Source organism: Lissotriton helveticus, chromosome 11 (genome assembly GCF_964261635.1).
Source record: "Lissotriton helveticus chromosome 11, aLisHel1.1, whole genome shotgun sequence".
In the NCBI taxonomy this organism is placed as follows: domain Eukaryota; kingdom Metazoa; phylum Chordata; class Amphibia; order Caudata; family Salamandridae; genus Lissotriton; species Lissotriton helveticus.
Window position 1 is genome coordinate 1021493731 of NC_136072.1, and position 17367 is coordinate 1021511097.

At 49.3% G+C, this 17367-nt stretch overlaps 1 protein-coding gene across 1 annotated transcript in view; it reads right to left on the minus strand.

The window, feature by feature from the left end:
- The window catches only part of RPH3A (rabphilin 3A), a 1088002-nt gene that overhangs the window by 417289 nt on the left and 653346 nt on the right, over positions 1-17367 (minus strand). Inside the window, exon 6 of the mRNA XM_078667417.1 lies at positions 4524-4689. Within this exon, the coding sequence (XP_078523543.1) occupies positions 4524-4689 (166 nt within the window). The remainder of the gene's footprint in view (positions 1-4523; positions 4690-17367) is intronic.

Sequence of the window (17367 nt, forward strand, 5' to 3'; positions counted from 1 at the left end):
GTTGCGGCGAGGTGGGCGGTTTCCGCCCTGTGATTTTTCCTGAAGCCTGATTGGGAGGAGTCGAGGAAATTGTGCACTTTGATAAAAGTGGCAAGTTGGCTGTTGATGGCTTTCTCAATGACTTTCTGTTTTTTAGGTTGGTGGGGTCTGCCTAGGGTTTCTTCACGAGGGGGTTGACCTCGGCGTGTTTCCAGTCGTCGGGGAACGAGGCAGCCGTCAGGGAGCGGTTGATGGTGTGGCAGAGCATGGGTGCGATGGTGTCAGCGGCTCTGTTGAAGATGTGGTGGGGCAGGGGTACGTGGGGGCTGTCACTCTACAAAACACTAACAAAGGAGCTCTTCGGAGTGTACTGTGCCATAATTGCAGGCTGCTCCGGATGCAAAAGTACACAACATCTCACACAGTAAAAAGATTTCTATTTCACTTGACAGGGATCAGTGTTCAACGTTTTATAGTGCAGACTATATTTTTCAGAGGAAGGAATATGTATGAGGGTGTGCAGCCTTATGGTCCGAAATGCTGCTTCACATTTGCACTGCCCACAGCGAGCACGAGTGAACTGTGAATCCTGTCAGATGGCATCACCATTGAATCAGGGCACCGCTGTAGATCATTAAGCCACATAAATAATATCATGGTAACTGGATAAAAAGATTTGAAGGGTAGATTGTTACTACAGTTTTTTCCTTAGTGGTGGAAGGAAGGGGCATGGGCAGGCATGTGCTGTTGTACTGCAGTACACCAACATATACCCTACTTTATTTTGTGGCCAATCTCTTTTTTTATGCAATGGCATATCTATCAATGCTAATGTTTAAGCGAAACTGTGTAGGCGTATGTACATAAAATAAAATCCTCAAATCAGCATTAGTATAACAGTAGAGCTGTAAACATTCAAAAAATATTAATTTCTGAACTACATTGCAGTAACGTGCGATAATGTGTTGCATAGCTAAATACTTATAAGGTCTCAAAGGCAAGACCAATTGCATTGCAAATGCTTGTTTTAGGGAAAGGCCAGGAACAGTGAGAAAAAAAAAAAGGTACAGTGGGAGGATACTCAGCAGACAATACAGACATGAAGCATGACCAGAGATGCAACAGCCAGCCCAAGTACAAGCACAATTAAGTGATAAATTTGACACAAAAAGGTCAAAGTGAGAAACAACTCCAGGTAACAATAAGGGCCTCTGTTTTGTTGCCTCTTACAGCCTGGATAAATTCAGACTCCTAAGGAAGCAATACGTTTTTTTGGAAACTGAAATTAAAAGCTTACTTTCAAGAACCCCAACGGTAACAAATAAAGGTGACACAGGCTTATGGAAGAAATCAAACTTTTGCCCACCCACACAAAGTGTACAGGTAGAAATCCTTACTTTTGAATAGTCTGTTACTAAGAAAATTGATAACCTTGACCCCACCGAGCTAAGAACCTTCCACAACATGTAAAGGGAAATAAAAACATCTCTCAATGAATTAAGTACAGACACTGAAATTATATTAAAGCCAGAAGACAAGGGAGGTAGCATAGTAATACAGACAAGAAACAACTACAGAAAAGGGTGCCAATGGCTTTTAGGTGATGAAAGAAAGTATACAATTCTGACTGCGGATTCCACACAAAAGCTATGTAAAGAAACAAAAGATATGATAGAGGCAGCGGAAACAGGAGACTGGATAACAAGGAATGAAACAGAATTTCTTGTTAACCACAGGCCTGTGACCCCTTATTTTTACACCCTCCCGAAGGTACATAAGAATAACCTATTACCCCCAGGTGGCCCAATTGTGTCGAGTATTGTTTCGATGTTAGAACCATTCTCACAATTTTGTGATTTCTCTTTACAACCTCTGGTACAAGGAGCACCTATTTACCTTAAGGACGCAGAGGATTTCCTCACCCTCCTGAAGGGCGTAAGCGTTGATACAAGTAATAATCTGCTTACTGAACTGGACATAGAAAGCCTGCATACCAGTCTACTCCAAAAGGAGAAACTTGCCCTTGTTACAAAAATCTTGTTCAGTGAAACATGGGAATAATCTACCCTCTGACATTTTGTTCTGAAATATGTGAAGTTGGCCCTAACTCAAAAATAAATTCAATACAAAGGTACCCTATACTTACAGACCAACAGACATCAATGGGAAGTACCTTTGCTCCAAGTGTGGTGGGACTGTATATACACAAATTTGAAAATAATCTTGTCTCAAACACTACAAATCAATTCCTCAATCAGATAAAAATTTGGAGGAGATATGAAGGCGATACCTTCGCAATCTGGGAGGGTGGTACAAATTCGACCATTCCTTTTTTGTGTGGCTTAATAACTGCAATCAGTGGTGGCCGCTGCACCATGAAAGTGGTAGGTGGGAGTGGGGAGGATGGGGGAAGGTATTGAGGGTAAAAATAAAATAGAAACAAAGAACACCCCTCTCGCTGGCCGATGCTGTTGGCCACCTCGGTGCTTTACTCCTGGCAGTCTTTGGGAAGGTACAGGCTGCCCAGCCAATCCTGATGCTGCTCTCATACAATGAGCACCAGGAATGGTCTGGTTAGCCTGGTCTGCCTCTCCGACACTGTCTGGGAGCCTGCAGCTTTTCTCCAACCTAACTGTGAACACAGCTGGGTTGTAGAAATAGAAATGTCCATGTCTGTTTTGCTGGCCTAAGACAACTCGCCAAACTTACATGCGTACTTCTAAGTGCCCACCACTCCTGCCTGTTATTGCCCGCCCTGCCCTGCACGCACCATCAGCCAGAGCCCTCAGAAAAATACAATGATATAATTTTATTTTTCTGTGACTACTCTACCAGTGGGCGACGCTCCGCCATTATGGAGGAGCAGCCCCTGACTACAGTGCCAATCTTAAGCTCACACATACAACAAGTAGTGAAGAACTTGTGTTTCGAGACGTGAAAATCACACTTGATCAAGGACATCTTTGAACAATAACTTACAGCAGGGTTCTTAACTTTTCGACTCCTGTGGACCCTCACTTAATCAATACTGGAATCCAGGGACCCCCATACCGAATCATTATTGTAATTTTTATGGACCTCCACTGAGTCATTACTGGAAGTCAGAGACCCCATAATGGCCAATTTTGAAGATTTGATTTGCAAAACAATGCAAGAACATGCAGACACAAGTATTAAATAAAAATGCATCAATGCTTACATATTCTATTTAATAAAAAAAATATATATATTAAAAAAATCCGAATTGTAACTTTTAATAGGAAGGTTGGCGATTTTCTAAATTCAAATGAGGCCACTGATCATCCATATTACATTCTGTTTGATGCACTTCTCCCACAAATCAGTCAGAGGATACCAACGTAATTTTATTGCCTCCAATTTCAAATTCCTTCACATTTACTGAACTTTTTCAAATTTTCATTTTGTTTGTTCATTTATGTACACTTTATTTACCTTCTAATGGTATTTAATTATTTATAACCATTCATGGACCCTGTCAGTAGGCATCACGGACCCCCAAAGGGTCCCCGGAACACAGGTTAAGAACCACTGACTTATAATAAACCTACTGACAAGAACAACCTTTTAAAATACAACAGTTTCTATCCCAAGGCATTGAGAAAGAACCTCTTCCTATGGCCAATTCTTGCGTCTGAGGAGGAACGGTAATAAAATAGAGGATTATTAAAAAATATGCAGACACCCTAAAGGTTAAAATAAGAGAAAGAGACTACCCCAAAAAGATTGAGAGATCATTTAGCACAGCTAGGAAACAGAATCGAGAAGGCCTGTTTAAATCCACACATAGGACTGAATAAGATTGGATGTTGATCTGTGTGACCCCCCCTCAAACCAGGTGAAAGTAAAAATGGGCAAATACCTAATACAAGCTCACTGAAATGGGAGAAGCCTTTGTTTTCACATAAACCTTGCACTGGCCTCCGATCAGGAAGCGCATCTCCTTCAAGGCTCTGAACTTGGTGTACAAAGCTATGCATAGCAAAGGCTCATCACATCTCAAAACCTTGTTTCATTGGTACTCTCCAGGCAGAGCCTTGAGATCCTCTACTCATAAAAAACTTGTCTCTCCCAGACTTCGTAGGTCCAAATGGGGTGGCCGCTCATTCTCAGCGGTGGCTGCTAAACTCTGGAATTCTTTGCCCCCTTCTAGTGATACCTTGCTCCATCACTGGCACCACGGCTGACTCACTCCAGACCTTCAGGAAGCTTCTGAAGACCTCTTAGCCTCTTTGCCTCTTAGCTGACTGTTGCTAGACTCTCTTCTGTCTCGCCCAGCGCCTTGACACCTTATGGTTTTAGTGTAGTGCGCTTTATAAATATCATCCTATCATATCCTAAACTGTGTTTTAGCCTGAGGGATAATCTAATGCACTCAAGAGAATAAAAGAGGATATCAACATTGGACTTGCAATCGACCCCTAGATTGTGAATGGTTATAAATAAATTTTTTTGTTATAAACATACAAATGTTTGAGATTTGTTACACAGTATTTGGATCTGCATGCATAGAAAGGCCATCCTACCTCGGCTTTGATTCCGTGGGTAAGGTCTTGTTTCTGAAGCTGGAGGCTCAGAAGAGGCAGGATCACTTGGTGGTTGCTGTGGTTTGGTCTTCTTTACTGCCATTGGTTGGGGAAGGAAGGTCTTTGGCAAACCTTTGAAAAACCAGGCCCCTGAACGCTTCCAAACCTGAGGAAAATAAAAGAGAACAAAGTGTGTTGTGAGTTCATATCCCTTAGTAATATGTACACTTTTATAAACAAAGGTAGGCACTGATTCACAGAGATTGGCAAAACCAAAAGATCTCACCTTTAAACTGGAAGGGTTACGCTTCTGACTTTGCCAATATCTATATGTAAAGCATAGTGAAAAACAAATGTATAAATCAAATGGAAATACACTGGTAGTCATCTTGGAATGAGTTCTCTTTATGAGAAAATCATGTTGGCCACAGGTGAGTCATAAAGCATACACACATATGGGCGACCATTAAGAAATTGGTTTTCGGAAATGAAAACCTTTTCAGGATGGTAGCCAGTGTGTGAAGGTACATCGTAAAGTCACAACTCATGCATTGGTATCATAAAATGGGGAGAGGAGTAGGGCAGGGCAGGTCTAGGGTCGTCGTCCGCGAATCTGGGGACCTAGGTTCCAGTCTCGGCAACAACGCTGAACATCCTGTGATTCTGGGCAAATCACTTAATCCCCCCATGCCTAACAAAAAAAAGAATGTGTCATCATGTAACTGCAACTGGTGCTATATAAAGCGCTCTGATACTCGATTCGGGTCAAGTTTGCGCTATATAAAACTCTGTTAAAAAAAAATGAATAAAGCACCATTTTCTTTTCATGAATTTAATTAAGTGCTCCAAGATGGAAGGCTCCCATTTAAAAGTGGTAAAATTAGAAATAAAATAAAAAGTATGTCAGCAGAAAAATAAAGGAGCAAGTGATCTAGTAGCAGTATTCAGATAATGGGCTCTTGCAAATTTTTTTTTTAAAAAGATATAAAAATAGGCTGGGGAGCAAAAACGAGGAGCTAGAGAATGGTGGGACAAAACATGACGGAGAAGTGGGAACTGTTGGAGGAGCAAAAAACAATGGAAGAGCAGCTAGAGGTAACAGAAAAAAGGGATAACTGGTGGAGGGCAAAGACGAGTAGTTACCATTTGTGCATCAGGTGCAGTGGCAACAGGGCCTTGAGGCCTTAGGGTCCCTTTGAACCCCGATAATTGCAGTATCTACTACCCCAGGAGCAGTTTAAGGGGGTATTTTCCTTGCTGGCACCAGGGCCTGTGGCATACTCGCTATGCTACTGGGTGGAGGAGGGGCGAAAAGCAATGGAAGAGGAGAGGTAGAAAACAGTGGAGAAAGTGGGGGGAAACAATATGCTCAGAGGGGGCAATGGAGAGTGAGAGAGGGGTGGCTGAGCAACGAAAGAAGAGGAGGACAACAATACGCACAAGATGAGCAACGGTGGAGAGCTAGTTGTGCCTGAATCTATTGCTTCTGATTTCCACCAATATCTCACAGAAAGGTTACAATGATGTTTCAAATAAAGCAGCATTTTGTGTTGTCTTTTCATTGCTAATTTTTAGGCAGTTACCATCCTTTTATGGATATGATGAAACAACAGAAAACATTTCCTCAGTCCCCCAAAAAATGCGGTGGCACTCTTAGAATAAAAGTCTGTAAAATGACATTTAAAATGTAATATGATCCGCCTAGCTGAAGTAATCGGCCATGTCACGGCTGATTAAACCATTCCTGCGCTCTGTGATCCGAGGAGTTCAGTTCCCATTGATTCAATGTATTTGGTGTTTTTAAACAACAGCAGGCAGCATGACATCTGACACTTTTGCACAAAGGGGGATATAGAAATGACCCGGAATTTAACTAGTACAGGAAAAGGTTCCGGGGAATTGCACATTTTAACCTCTTTCACGTTGCAGTGCTGTAAAACTGGTTGTGGCTGGACTTGCATTAAGGTTTCTGTGTTCTAATAGCCGAAGGAGCGGGGGCACCAGGACACTCCTTAGTGAGAGGGCCTGCATTACAGAGGGCATTATGACAAAGGTAGGGCCAGGCTGGCCTTTAGTTCCACCCGGCATTTCCCCGGGGTGATGTAGTCCTGCTTTCTGGGGGGCTGGAGTCCTGCTTAGAAAGCCCAGGGCCTTTCCTGGTGCATCTGTCTCTTTCCCACAGCTCTTCGAGATTTATTATTATTTTTTGTGCATATGTTAAATAGCGCGAACTCGACCCGAAGGTATAGGAGCACTTTACATGAGCAGCTTATTTACATTACGCATTCAGGCACGGGGAGATTAAGTGATTTGCCCAGAATCACAGGATGTGGACGTGACCTTGAGGCTCGAACCCTGGTTTCCAGCACCAGCGTCAGGCGTTTATGCCGAAAAGAGAGAGAACAAGCATTGGCATAGCCAATAGGTCTCGCCTTTGGGACCTTATAAGTGTTTAGACATGCAACAGTTGATGTTGTTGCACCAAGTCAAGTCAAGTTCAAATTTGTATAGCGCACTACTCACCCAGTGGGTCTCAAGGCGCTTGAAGGAGGGGGGGAGCTTTACTTATCAAATATCCAAGTTTTTAGTTGTTTTCTGAAGGAGAGGTGGTTCTGTGTGAGGCGGAGGTGGGTGGGGAGGGAATTCCAGGTCTTGGCCGCTAAGTAGGAGAAGGATCTTCCTCCCATGGTGGATCTTTGGATGCGTGGAATTGCGGCGAGGGCTTGGTTGGACGATCGAAGTTGGCGGGTGGGGGTGTAGAAGGACAGGCGTGTGTTGAGGTATTCGGGTCGTAGAGGGCTTTGTGTGCGTGGGGAGGAGGCGGAATGTTATTCTCTTGTTGACGGGGAGCCAGTGGAGGTCTTTCAGGTGATCGGAAATGTGAGCTTGGCGGGGAATGTCTAGGATGAGTCTGGCTGAGGCGTTTTGGATGCGTTGGAGTTTTTTCTGTAGTTTGGCTGTGGTGCCAGCGTAAAGGGTGTTTCCGTAGTCCAGTCGGCTTGTGACCAGTAAATGGGTGACCGTCTTTCTTGTTTCGGTGGGGATCCAGCGGAAGATTTTTTTGAGCATACGTAGGATGTTGAAGCATGATGATGAGACGGCGTTGACTTGTCTGGTCATTGATAGGGAGCAGTCCAGGATGAAGCCCAGGTTACGTGCGTGGTTCGTTGGTATGGGTGCGGTACCAGGGCCGGTGGCCACCATGAGTCGTCCCAGGCGGAGGGGGATGATTCTAAGATGAGGACTTCCATTTTGTCCGAGTTTAGTTTTAAACGGCTGTTCTTCATCCATTCGGCTACATCTTTCATCCCTTCGTGTAGGTTGGTTTTGGCGGTGTTTGGGTCTTTGGTGAGGGATAGGATCAGCTGAGTGTCGTCTGCGTAAGAGATAATGTTGAGGTTGTGTTGGCGCGCAATGGATGCGAGAGGACTCATGTATACGTTGAAGAGGGTGGGACTGAGTGAAGATCCTTGGGGTACGCCGCAGATGACTTCGGTGGCCTCTGATCTAAAAGGGGGGAGGCGGACTCTCTGGGTTCTTCCGGAGAGGAACGAGATTATCCAGTCCAAGGCTTTTCCTTGTATTCCGACGTTGCTGAGGCGTTGTATAAGGGTGCTATGACAGACTGTGTTGAAGGCTGCGGAGAGGTCAAGTAGGATGAGGGCAGCAGTTTCTCCGTTGTCCAGTAGAGTTCGAATGTCGTCTGTTGCTGCGATGAGGGCGGTCTCGGTGCTTTGTTTGGCTCGGAAGCCGGACTGTGAAGGGTCGAGGGATTTGTTGGATTCGAGGAAGGCGGCGAGTTGACGGTTGACGGCTTTCTCAGTGACTTTGGGTGGAATGGGAGGAGCGAAATGGGGCGGTAGTTCTTAAGTTCGGTGGGGTCTGCTGTAGGTTTCTTCAGGAGGGCGCTGAGTTCGGCGTGTTTCCAGCTTTCCGGGAAGGTGGCGGAGTTGAGGGAGCAGTGGATGACGTCTCGGAGATGGGGTGCGATAATGGAGTCTGCTTTGTTGAAAATGTGGTGGGAACATGGGTCGGTTGGCGATCCTGAGTGGATGGTGTTCATTAGGCGGATGGTGTCTTCAGTGGTGATTGGGTTCCAGGCGCAAAGGTTGTTGGAGGGGTTTTTTAGTTCGGAGATAGATGGGGTGGGCTGGTTTCCAAAGCTGTTATGAATGTTAGCGATTTTGTTGTGGAAGAACGAGGCTAGAGAGTCGCAGAGGTCTTGGGAGGGAGTGATGTCGTTGGTGCCGGCGGTGGGGTTGGTAAACTCTTTGACGATGTTGAATAGTTCTTTGCTGTTGTGGGCGTTGTTGTCGAGTCGATCCTTGAATGCTGATTTCTTGGTGGATTGGATCAGTTGGTGGTGTTTGCGGGTGGCGTTCTTGGGGGTGGTCAGGTTGTCAGTGGTTGGGTTTTTTCGCCAGGCTTTCTCGAGGGTGCGACAGATCTTCTTGGATTTCTTAAGGTCATCATTGAACCAGGGGGCTTTTTTGCTGCCTTGCTTGATTTGATGGTTTTTCAAGGGTGCTAATTTGTCAGCGCTGTGGGTGATCCATTGTGTGAGGTTGGTGGCTGCTTGGTTTGGGTCCGATGATTTTGCAGGAGGGTTTTGGTGAAGCGATGTGAAGAGCTGGTCGGTGGTAATTTTATTCCAGTTTCTCCGGGAAATTGGTTGTGGGTGGTTGTGGGTCGTGGTCTTTTTGTAGTTGAAGTGCACGCAGCTGTGGTCTGTCCAATGGAGAGCTGTGGTGTGATTAAAGGAGATGTGCTTGCTGGAGGTGTAGATTGGGTCGAGCGTGTGCCCGGCAAAGTGGGTGTCAACAAGTTGTTTTGAGTCCGAGATTGGCGAGGTTGTCTAAAAGGGTGGTGGTGTTGTTGTCATTGATCTTTTCCAGATGGAAGTTGAGGTCTCCCAGTAGAATGTAGTCCTCGGAGGGGAGGGCGTGAGGGCTGATGAAGTCTGTGAAGTCTTCGCTGAATTGTGTGCGGGGTCCGAGTGGTCTATAGATGAGGGTGCCTCTGAGTGTGGTCTTAGGGTCGGTGTGAATCTGGAAGTGAAGGTGTTCGGCGGTTGTGAGGTTGTCATCGGAACTGGTCGTGATGCGGATGGTGTTCTTATGAACGATGGCGATTCCTCCTCCTGTTTGGTTGATGCGGTCCTTTCGGATGATCTAGTAGCTGTCCGGGATGGCTATAGCGATGTCGGGCGCTGATGAGGCGTTCATCCAGGTTTCTGTAAGAAAGGCGACGTCCGGCGATGTGGTGTCGAGTAGGTTCCAAAGTTCAATGGCGTGTCTGTGGATCGAGCGGGTGTTGAGTAGGATGCACTTCAGGTGGTTAGTGTCGGATCTCTGTTTGGAGTCTGTGGGTTTGGTGTGGGTCCTTATGCAGTCTAACTTGCAGGAGTGGCAGGTGAAGGATCCATGGGTGTGTCCTGGGGCGGCTTGGTAGCAGTTTGGGAGTCGGCCGGGGTTAAGTGCTAAGAGGGTAGCGGCGTCGTATGTTACGCGGGTGGAGAGGATGTTGCGGAGGCCAGGGGGTCTGGCGCTGGGCGCGGTCCAGGCGCGGACGGGCATAGACGGCTTACCTTTGGCGCACCTTCGGCGCGCATGGGGCGTGCCCGCTGCGCGTCTGTTGCTCTGACATATGTGGATAGTGGAGGGGGCGGGGCGAGGGAGGAGCAGCTGGGAGGCGGGAGCGGGGTGGAGAGACGGGCTATGAGGCACAACAACAACAAAATGGCAGCAAAAAAGAAAGCAAAACAGGGCGAGACTGGGGCACAATCTGTGGTGACTCCTAGATATGGGCAGAGGCGCAATCGGGCACAAATAACTTTAAAAGCAATGCGAGCAGTGCAATAACATGTAGGTTCGCGCTACCAGGCAGCTACAAATGACAATGCGAGCAATACAAATGACAATGAGAGCAATGCAAAGGCACTATATTGCTACGAAATCACAAACAATAACAATGAAATCGCGCAAATGATAATGACAGCAAAGCGAGCGAAGTGCAGATCAACTATCAGCAGCGGTGATCAGGATGAGCTTGAAAGCGCTATGATACCAAAATCCTTGGGAGCGAGGGGAGCGACCGCTTCTGAGCGAGTCAGGAGGGTCACCAAGGATATTGTACTGCATAACTAAATACTTATAAGGTTCCAAAGGCGAGACCTATTCGCGATACCCATGCTTGTTTAGCTTAGTAAGCTGCACGACAGTTCGAATACAGAGAAAATTACTAAAGTAGGGGAACCAATGCTTGGGGGTTAGGCACTGGATTCAAAACAAGAGGAGCAAGGGAAAGGTAACCAATATCGATAAAACATCAAAGGAGAATTAGGGTTAGTTCCTAAAGGAAGAGTGGTGTTCATGGGGATATCCACTGAGCATTTGTTTGGGTTACTAATTATAACATATGTTAATTTCTTTTTACTTGGCAAGCGTTGACAATAGGGAGGAATATATGTCCAATAAGATTTAGGCTGAAATAGTCGATAACTGAACGTGCCAACAGTGATGAATTAAACACAGTACAATGATAAACAGCATGGGGGTGCTGCATGATATCATTTAATTCCCTTCTGCTTGCAAATGCTTGCACATACTTAGAATGCATCAATAATGTATACCTAACAAAAACCAATTAAGAAAGTTTTAAAAACAGATTGGTCATCAATAGTGAGATTTCAAATAGGTAGTATTCTAAGTTAAGCCAGATGCTGAGGTCCAAACTTCATATAAAGAAAACGTTAATAATGTCAAGTTTATAAAAGGTACCTCAATAATGTGTTACTGTAGGGCGGAGTGTCCCCACATTTTCCTTTTTTCTTGGTGTCTAAGTATTGCTAGATATTTTGCCTGATGTTATAATGTGTTTCTTTTCCTTTTCTTTCTGAGGGAGGAGAGGCATTATCTTTACAGTGTCACTGAAGTCTGCAACAGTGCCAAGTGACCGTGCTTTCGGAACGGCGTGGAATAGTTTGGCAGTGGTTTTCAGAAACTCGCTCCTGAGGCGAAAAGCCGGGAGTTGCCCTCATTGTTTTTAAAACCTTTTAAGATTGAATTGTGATAACTTGTAACTTGTACTTTGCACTTACCCTCGGCCACTGCCTCATACTTGGCTACCCCCCGCCCAGCGGATTACACGCTGAAGCGGGCGACTGTCGCTGGAGCTACTCCGCCATTGGCTGATCGGCGGACACGCCCACTGACGCTGGCCACGACCCCCTCAGCACACCTACAAAGCGCGCACTGACTACTAGCGCGGCGTTTTCAGAAACTCGCTCCTGAGGCGAAAAGCCGGGAGTTGCCCTCATTGTTTTTAAAATCTTTTAAGATTGAATTGTGATAACTTGTAACTTGTACTTTGCACTTACCCTCGGCCACTGCCTCATACTTGGCTACTCCCCGCCCAGCGGATTACACGCTGAAGCGGGCGACTGTCGCTGGAGCTACTCCACCATTGGCTGATCGGCGGACACGCCCACTGATGCTGGCCACGCCCCCTCAGCACACCTACAAAGTGCGCGCTGACTACTAGCGCGGCGTTTTCAGAAACTCGCTCCTGAGGCGAAAAGCCGGGAGTTGCCCTCATTGTTTTTAAAATCTTTTAAGATTGAATTGTGATAACTTGTAACTTGTACTTTGCACTTACCCTCGGCCACTGCCTCATACTTGGCTACTCCCCGCCCAGCGGATTACACGCTGAAGCGGGCGACTGTCGCTGGAGCTACTCCGCCATTGGCTGATCGGCGGACACGCCCACTGACGCTGGCCACGCCCCCCCTCAGCACACCTACAAAGCGCGCGCTGACTACTAGCGCGGCGTTTTCAGAAACTCGCTCCTGAGGCGAAAAGCCGGGAGTTGCCCTCATTGTTTTTAAAATCTTTTAAGATTGAATTGTGATAACTTGTAACTTGTACTTTGCACTTACCCTCGGCCACTGCCTCATACTTGGCTACTCCCCGCCCAGCGGATTACACGCTGAAGCGAGCGACTGTCGCTGGAGCTACTCCGCCATTGGCTGATCGGCGGACACGCCCACTGACGCTGGCCACGCCCCCCTCAGCACACCTACAAAGCGCGCGCTGACTACTAGCGCGGCATTTTCTGAAACTCGCTCCTGAGGCGAAAAGCCGGGAGTTGCCCTCATTGTTTTTAAAATCTTTTAAGATTGAATTGTGATAACTTGTAACTTGTACTTTGCACTTACCCTCGGCCACTGCCTCATACTTGGCTACTCCCCGCCCAGCGGATTACACGCTGAAGCGGGCGACTGTCGCTGGAGCTACTCCGCCATTGGCTGATCGGCGGACACGCCCACTGACGCTGGCCACGCCCCCCTCAGCACACCTACAAAGCGCGCGCTGACTACTAGCTCGGCGTTTTCAGAAACTCACTCCTGAGGCGAAAAGCCGGGAGTTGCCCTCATTGTTTTTAAAATCTTTTAAGATTGAATTGTGATAACTTGTAACTTGTACTTTGCACTTACCCTCGGCCACTGCCTCATACTTGGCTACTCCCCGCCCAGCGGATTACACGCTGAAGCGGGCGACTGTCGCTGGAGCTACTCCGCCATTGGCTGATCGGCAGACACGCCCACTGACGCTGGCCACGCCCCCCTCAGCACACCTACAAAGCGCGCGCTGACTACTAGCGCGGCGTTTTCAGAAACTCGCTCCTGAGGCGAAAAGCCGGGAGTTGCCCTCATTGTTTTTAAAATCTTTTAAGATTGAATTGTGATAACTTGTAACTTGTACTTTGCACTTACCCTCGGCCACTGCCTCATACTTGGCTACTCCCCGCCCAGCGGATTACACGCTGAAGCGGGCGACTGTCGCTGGAGCTACTCCGCCATTGGCTGATCGGCGGACACGCCCACTTACGCTGGCCACGCCCCCCCCCTCAGCACGTCGCCAGGCACCATAAATCATGCTCTCTAACCGGAAGCGCAGCGGACGAGCGCAGCGGGCGCGACGTTTGAGCGCCGAAGGCGCGCATAAGGCAAGCTCGTCTGCGCTCGTCCGCGCCGAGGCCGGGCCTAGGGCCACCCCCCTTATCTCGCCTTTGCCGTCCCCACGTCTTAACACGGAGGCATTCACCTACACTCCCGCTCAGCTACTACATATCAGAGCTGCAGCTGAATTGCCCCATGCCTTACCACATCTGCTATACTCTAATTCCAGTATTGGTCCTCATAAATGCCCTACTTGCACTGAAGACATCCCCTGCCTCCCCACGATCGCCCCCGACAGGTCCTAGCAGCACTTATAAATGTGCGATCCCTTCCCAAACATAAAATCGAAATCTCCGAGTTAATCGACTCATACAACTTAGATCTTCTATTTATCACGGAGACTTGGGGCGACGACTCCTCTGGTCCAGATTTCAGAGCGGCCACTCCGACAAACTACTGCGTGAGCAGATTAGATAGACCTAAAAGGAAAGGTGGAGGTATTGCCATCATTTATAAAAACCATCTTAAAGTCAAAATTTCGGCACCCAACCTCACGGAGTGCGAGGCTTTTTATTTCACCATAGGCCTCTCTGACAAACAATCATTTAGAGGCATGTTAATCTACCGCCCTCCTGGGTCTAGGTCAAAATTCCTTGCGAATATTGGTAACCTAATCGAGGCCTCAGTAGGATCCCCAGATTTCACTTTACTGGGAGATTTTAACTTTCACCTTGAAACATTGGAGGATCCTGATACCTCATTGTTAATCAATGACCTAGCTGCTGCTGGGTTCTTACAACTCGTAAAACAGCCCACACACCAAGCGGGACATACCTTGGACGGATTGTTCACTAACAACCCTCTTATTTCTGTCTCTAAGGTAACCCCTCTCGCCTGGACGGATCATGCAGCTATTAGCTTTTCCATAAACACCAATCCACGCACCACACCCAAAATTCCTTCCTCTCCTGTCTCTTTCAGAGACTGGAAAAATATCAATATTGACCATCTCGCCGAGTTGATGCTGAGCAACACCATTTCCAACGAACAAGACCCGACATTAGCGTCTGGGGAAGCGGTCCGGTGCTGCTGGCGTAGCGGAACGAGGCCGGCGGCGCCTGCTGGATCGGAGAAGAGCTGCGGCCTGTGTTGCACCGGCCTCGCGTGCTTGGAGGGCCGGTCGCGATCTGGGCGGTGCCCGGCGCAGAGAAGAGGCGACCCGCGCTGGCGTTCTGCGGCCCTCGTGGACCTGCCGAGGGGTGGAGGGCGTGGCTTGCCAGGTGCGGGGTCCCGTGCTTCCACAGGGAGGGCCCCAGCGATACTGGCCTGGTGGAGCGGCTGAGAGCGGAGGGCTGCAGGTCGGGACCCGCCGGAGGCGGCCGGCAGAGCGGGAGTCCGGAGGAGCCGGGAAAACGGCGGTGAGCTGACCCCCCCCCCCCCGGGCTACGGAGGCTGCCATTCCAGTAGGGTAGATGGCTGCGGGGGCTGCGGGGGCTAAAGACTGAAACCCGAGGGGCCTAAACTACAGAAGCGGGCCTGGTGGAGGGGCGGAGTCGGACCCGGCCTTGCTTATACCGCGACCTCTGCCGGGGGCTATTACTGAGCCGCGCTGGTCGGCCTCCATATCTGGGACGGGGCACGTGAACTTCCTGGGGTGCCTGGAGTCCTTGTTGATGGGTCCCATATACTAACGGAGCGGTCCAAGCGAATTCGCCGCTGGAGGCGCGGTTGGGCGGAAGGCTGGAGCCGCCATTTTGACTGCGCCTTATCAGGCGGTCCTGGCGGCCTGGCCCTGCTGACTCCCATATCCTGGTTGCCTGTTTGGGGATCCTTGTGATATCGGGCGCCTCCCTACGGGCTCGGTGTGGTAACTCCTCCCCGCCTCTGTGCTTCCTGGCTTGGAGGGGGCGCTGGACAATTGCTGTGTGGCCATAAGAGGTGTACCTACCGGCGATGGAGAGGTCGCACGCCTGATCGGATCGCCTGGAGGGGAACAGCTGCGCTACCGGCTGGCGCGGGGCCCCGTTTGTGCCTCCCAACTGGGCCTCTGGTGTGGAGGGGACGTCGGATCGCGTGCAGCAGAAGGTACCTCAAGATGTCCAACACATTGCGGAAGTGGAAGCCGGGGAAGGATGGTGCCCCTAAATCCTCACAGCAGCCGGCCTCGCCTGGAGCCAGTGGCTCGTCAAAGCAGTCGGACGATGAGGCACCCGCCACTAAGGCGTTCATGGCTGAGCTCTTTGCGTCCATTAAAGAGGATATTTCCGAACTCCGCTCGCAATTGGCCTCCGACCTTCGGGAGGTGAGGCGAGACGTTGATGGGCTTGGCGAGCGAGTGGCGACGCTGGAAGACCACGATTTGAGTATGGCGAGTGATGTGCACCAACTGCAACAGGACGTCAACGGCCTTACTGAGCAAAATTTGGATCTGCAGACCCACGCGGAGGACCTAGAGAACCGCTCCCGGCGAAATAACATCCGTATCAAGGCGGTGCCGTGGGACGGCGAGGCGGGAGACCTGCGTGAGTACGTCCAAGCCCTGTTCGTGCAGATTCTAGATGAGGAAGATGTTCGAGAAGTGAAGATGGACAGAGTACATAGAGTGGGGTTGCCCAGGCGCGGGGGGGGACCGCGGCCAGATATCCTCGTTTGTTTGCATGACTTTCAGTTGAAGGAACGTATCCTGCGGAAAGCTAGAACCATCTCCACTCTGCAATTTCGGGACCATCGTCCGCAGCTCTACCAGGTCCTGGCGGCATCGGCGCTTCAGAAACGGAGAGACTTTCGTCCTGTGACCGCCTTCCTGCGGGAACGCAATATATCCTACTCCTGGGGACATCCTTTCCGTATCATCTTTCGCTGGCAGAATAGGCTAGCACAGATCAGCTCCCTGCAAGTGGCACGGGATCTTCTGGTTCTTGAAGACGTTGCGCCGTCCCAGGAGGCCCGTGGATCGTCGCCGCGGAGACGACGTCGCTCCTCATCTTGGCATAGAGTTGGCGCCTCCCCGGGGGGACGACGACCGGATCGCACGACCAGCGTGCAGGAGAGGGGTGCGGCGGTGGCTTCGGTGGCTTCCGCAACGATGGCTGAGTCTCAAGCGAGCTCAGCGAGCTCTGGAGCAGCCTGACCCCTGTTTCGCTGAACGACGTCGGAGGGGCTCTAGCCCTGAGGTTCTGGGGGTTCGATTGTACTTTTGGAGAAGACACCCCAGACCGTGGCCTGGGGATCACTAGGTTGATTCCCTTGCTCCAGCATCAGTCCAGAGGGGCCTGACGAACTACGGTCTACTGGAACTGATGACTACCCGACTCAGGTTTAGTACCTGGATAGGTTTACTTTTGTTCTTCTGTTGGGGGGGAGGGGGTGGGGGGGGTTCTGGAGTTGGGGGGCATTTGCTATTAGATGTGACATCCTGAGCTGTTTATTATTGGGTTCCTGTTGTGGGGGGGGTTGAGGTTGGGGGCGGGGGCGGAGCATGGGGGAGGACGCAGGAGAGTGCGATGGCGGCGACATGAGTGGTTTGTGGCATGTCTGGTGGTATGGGGGGGTTGTTGGGGGAGTGCATGGAACATGAAGTAGGGGTGTTAGAGTTCTTGGAGGCTGACAGTCAGTGTGCGGGTGGGCTCTCGTCTGCTAAGGGGAGGTTCTGGAAATGCCTACTGAAAGCTTTGATTTTCTGGTCCCGATATGCCTGTTAGTATAGGGTCTTGGAATGTTAAGGGCTTGAATTCGCCACAGAAGCGACAGAAAATATGGAAGTATATAAATGACCATCAGTTGGATATCGTGGGGCTCCAAGAAACCCATTTAGCACGCAAGGACGAGCTGCGCCTTCGACATAGGGCATATCCACTTCTATACAGGGCATCTGCATCCACAAAA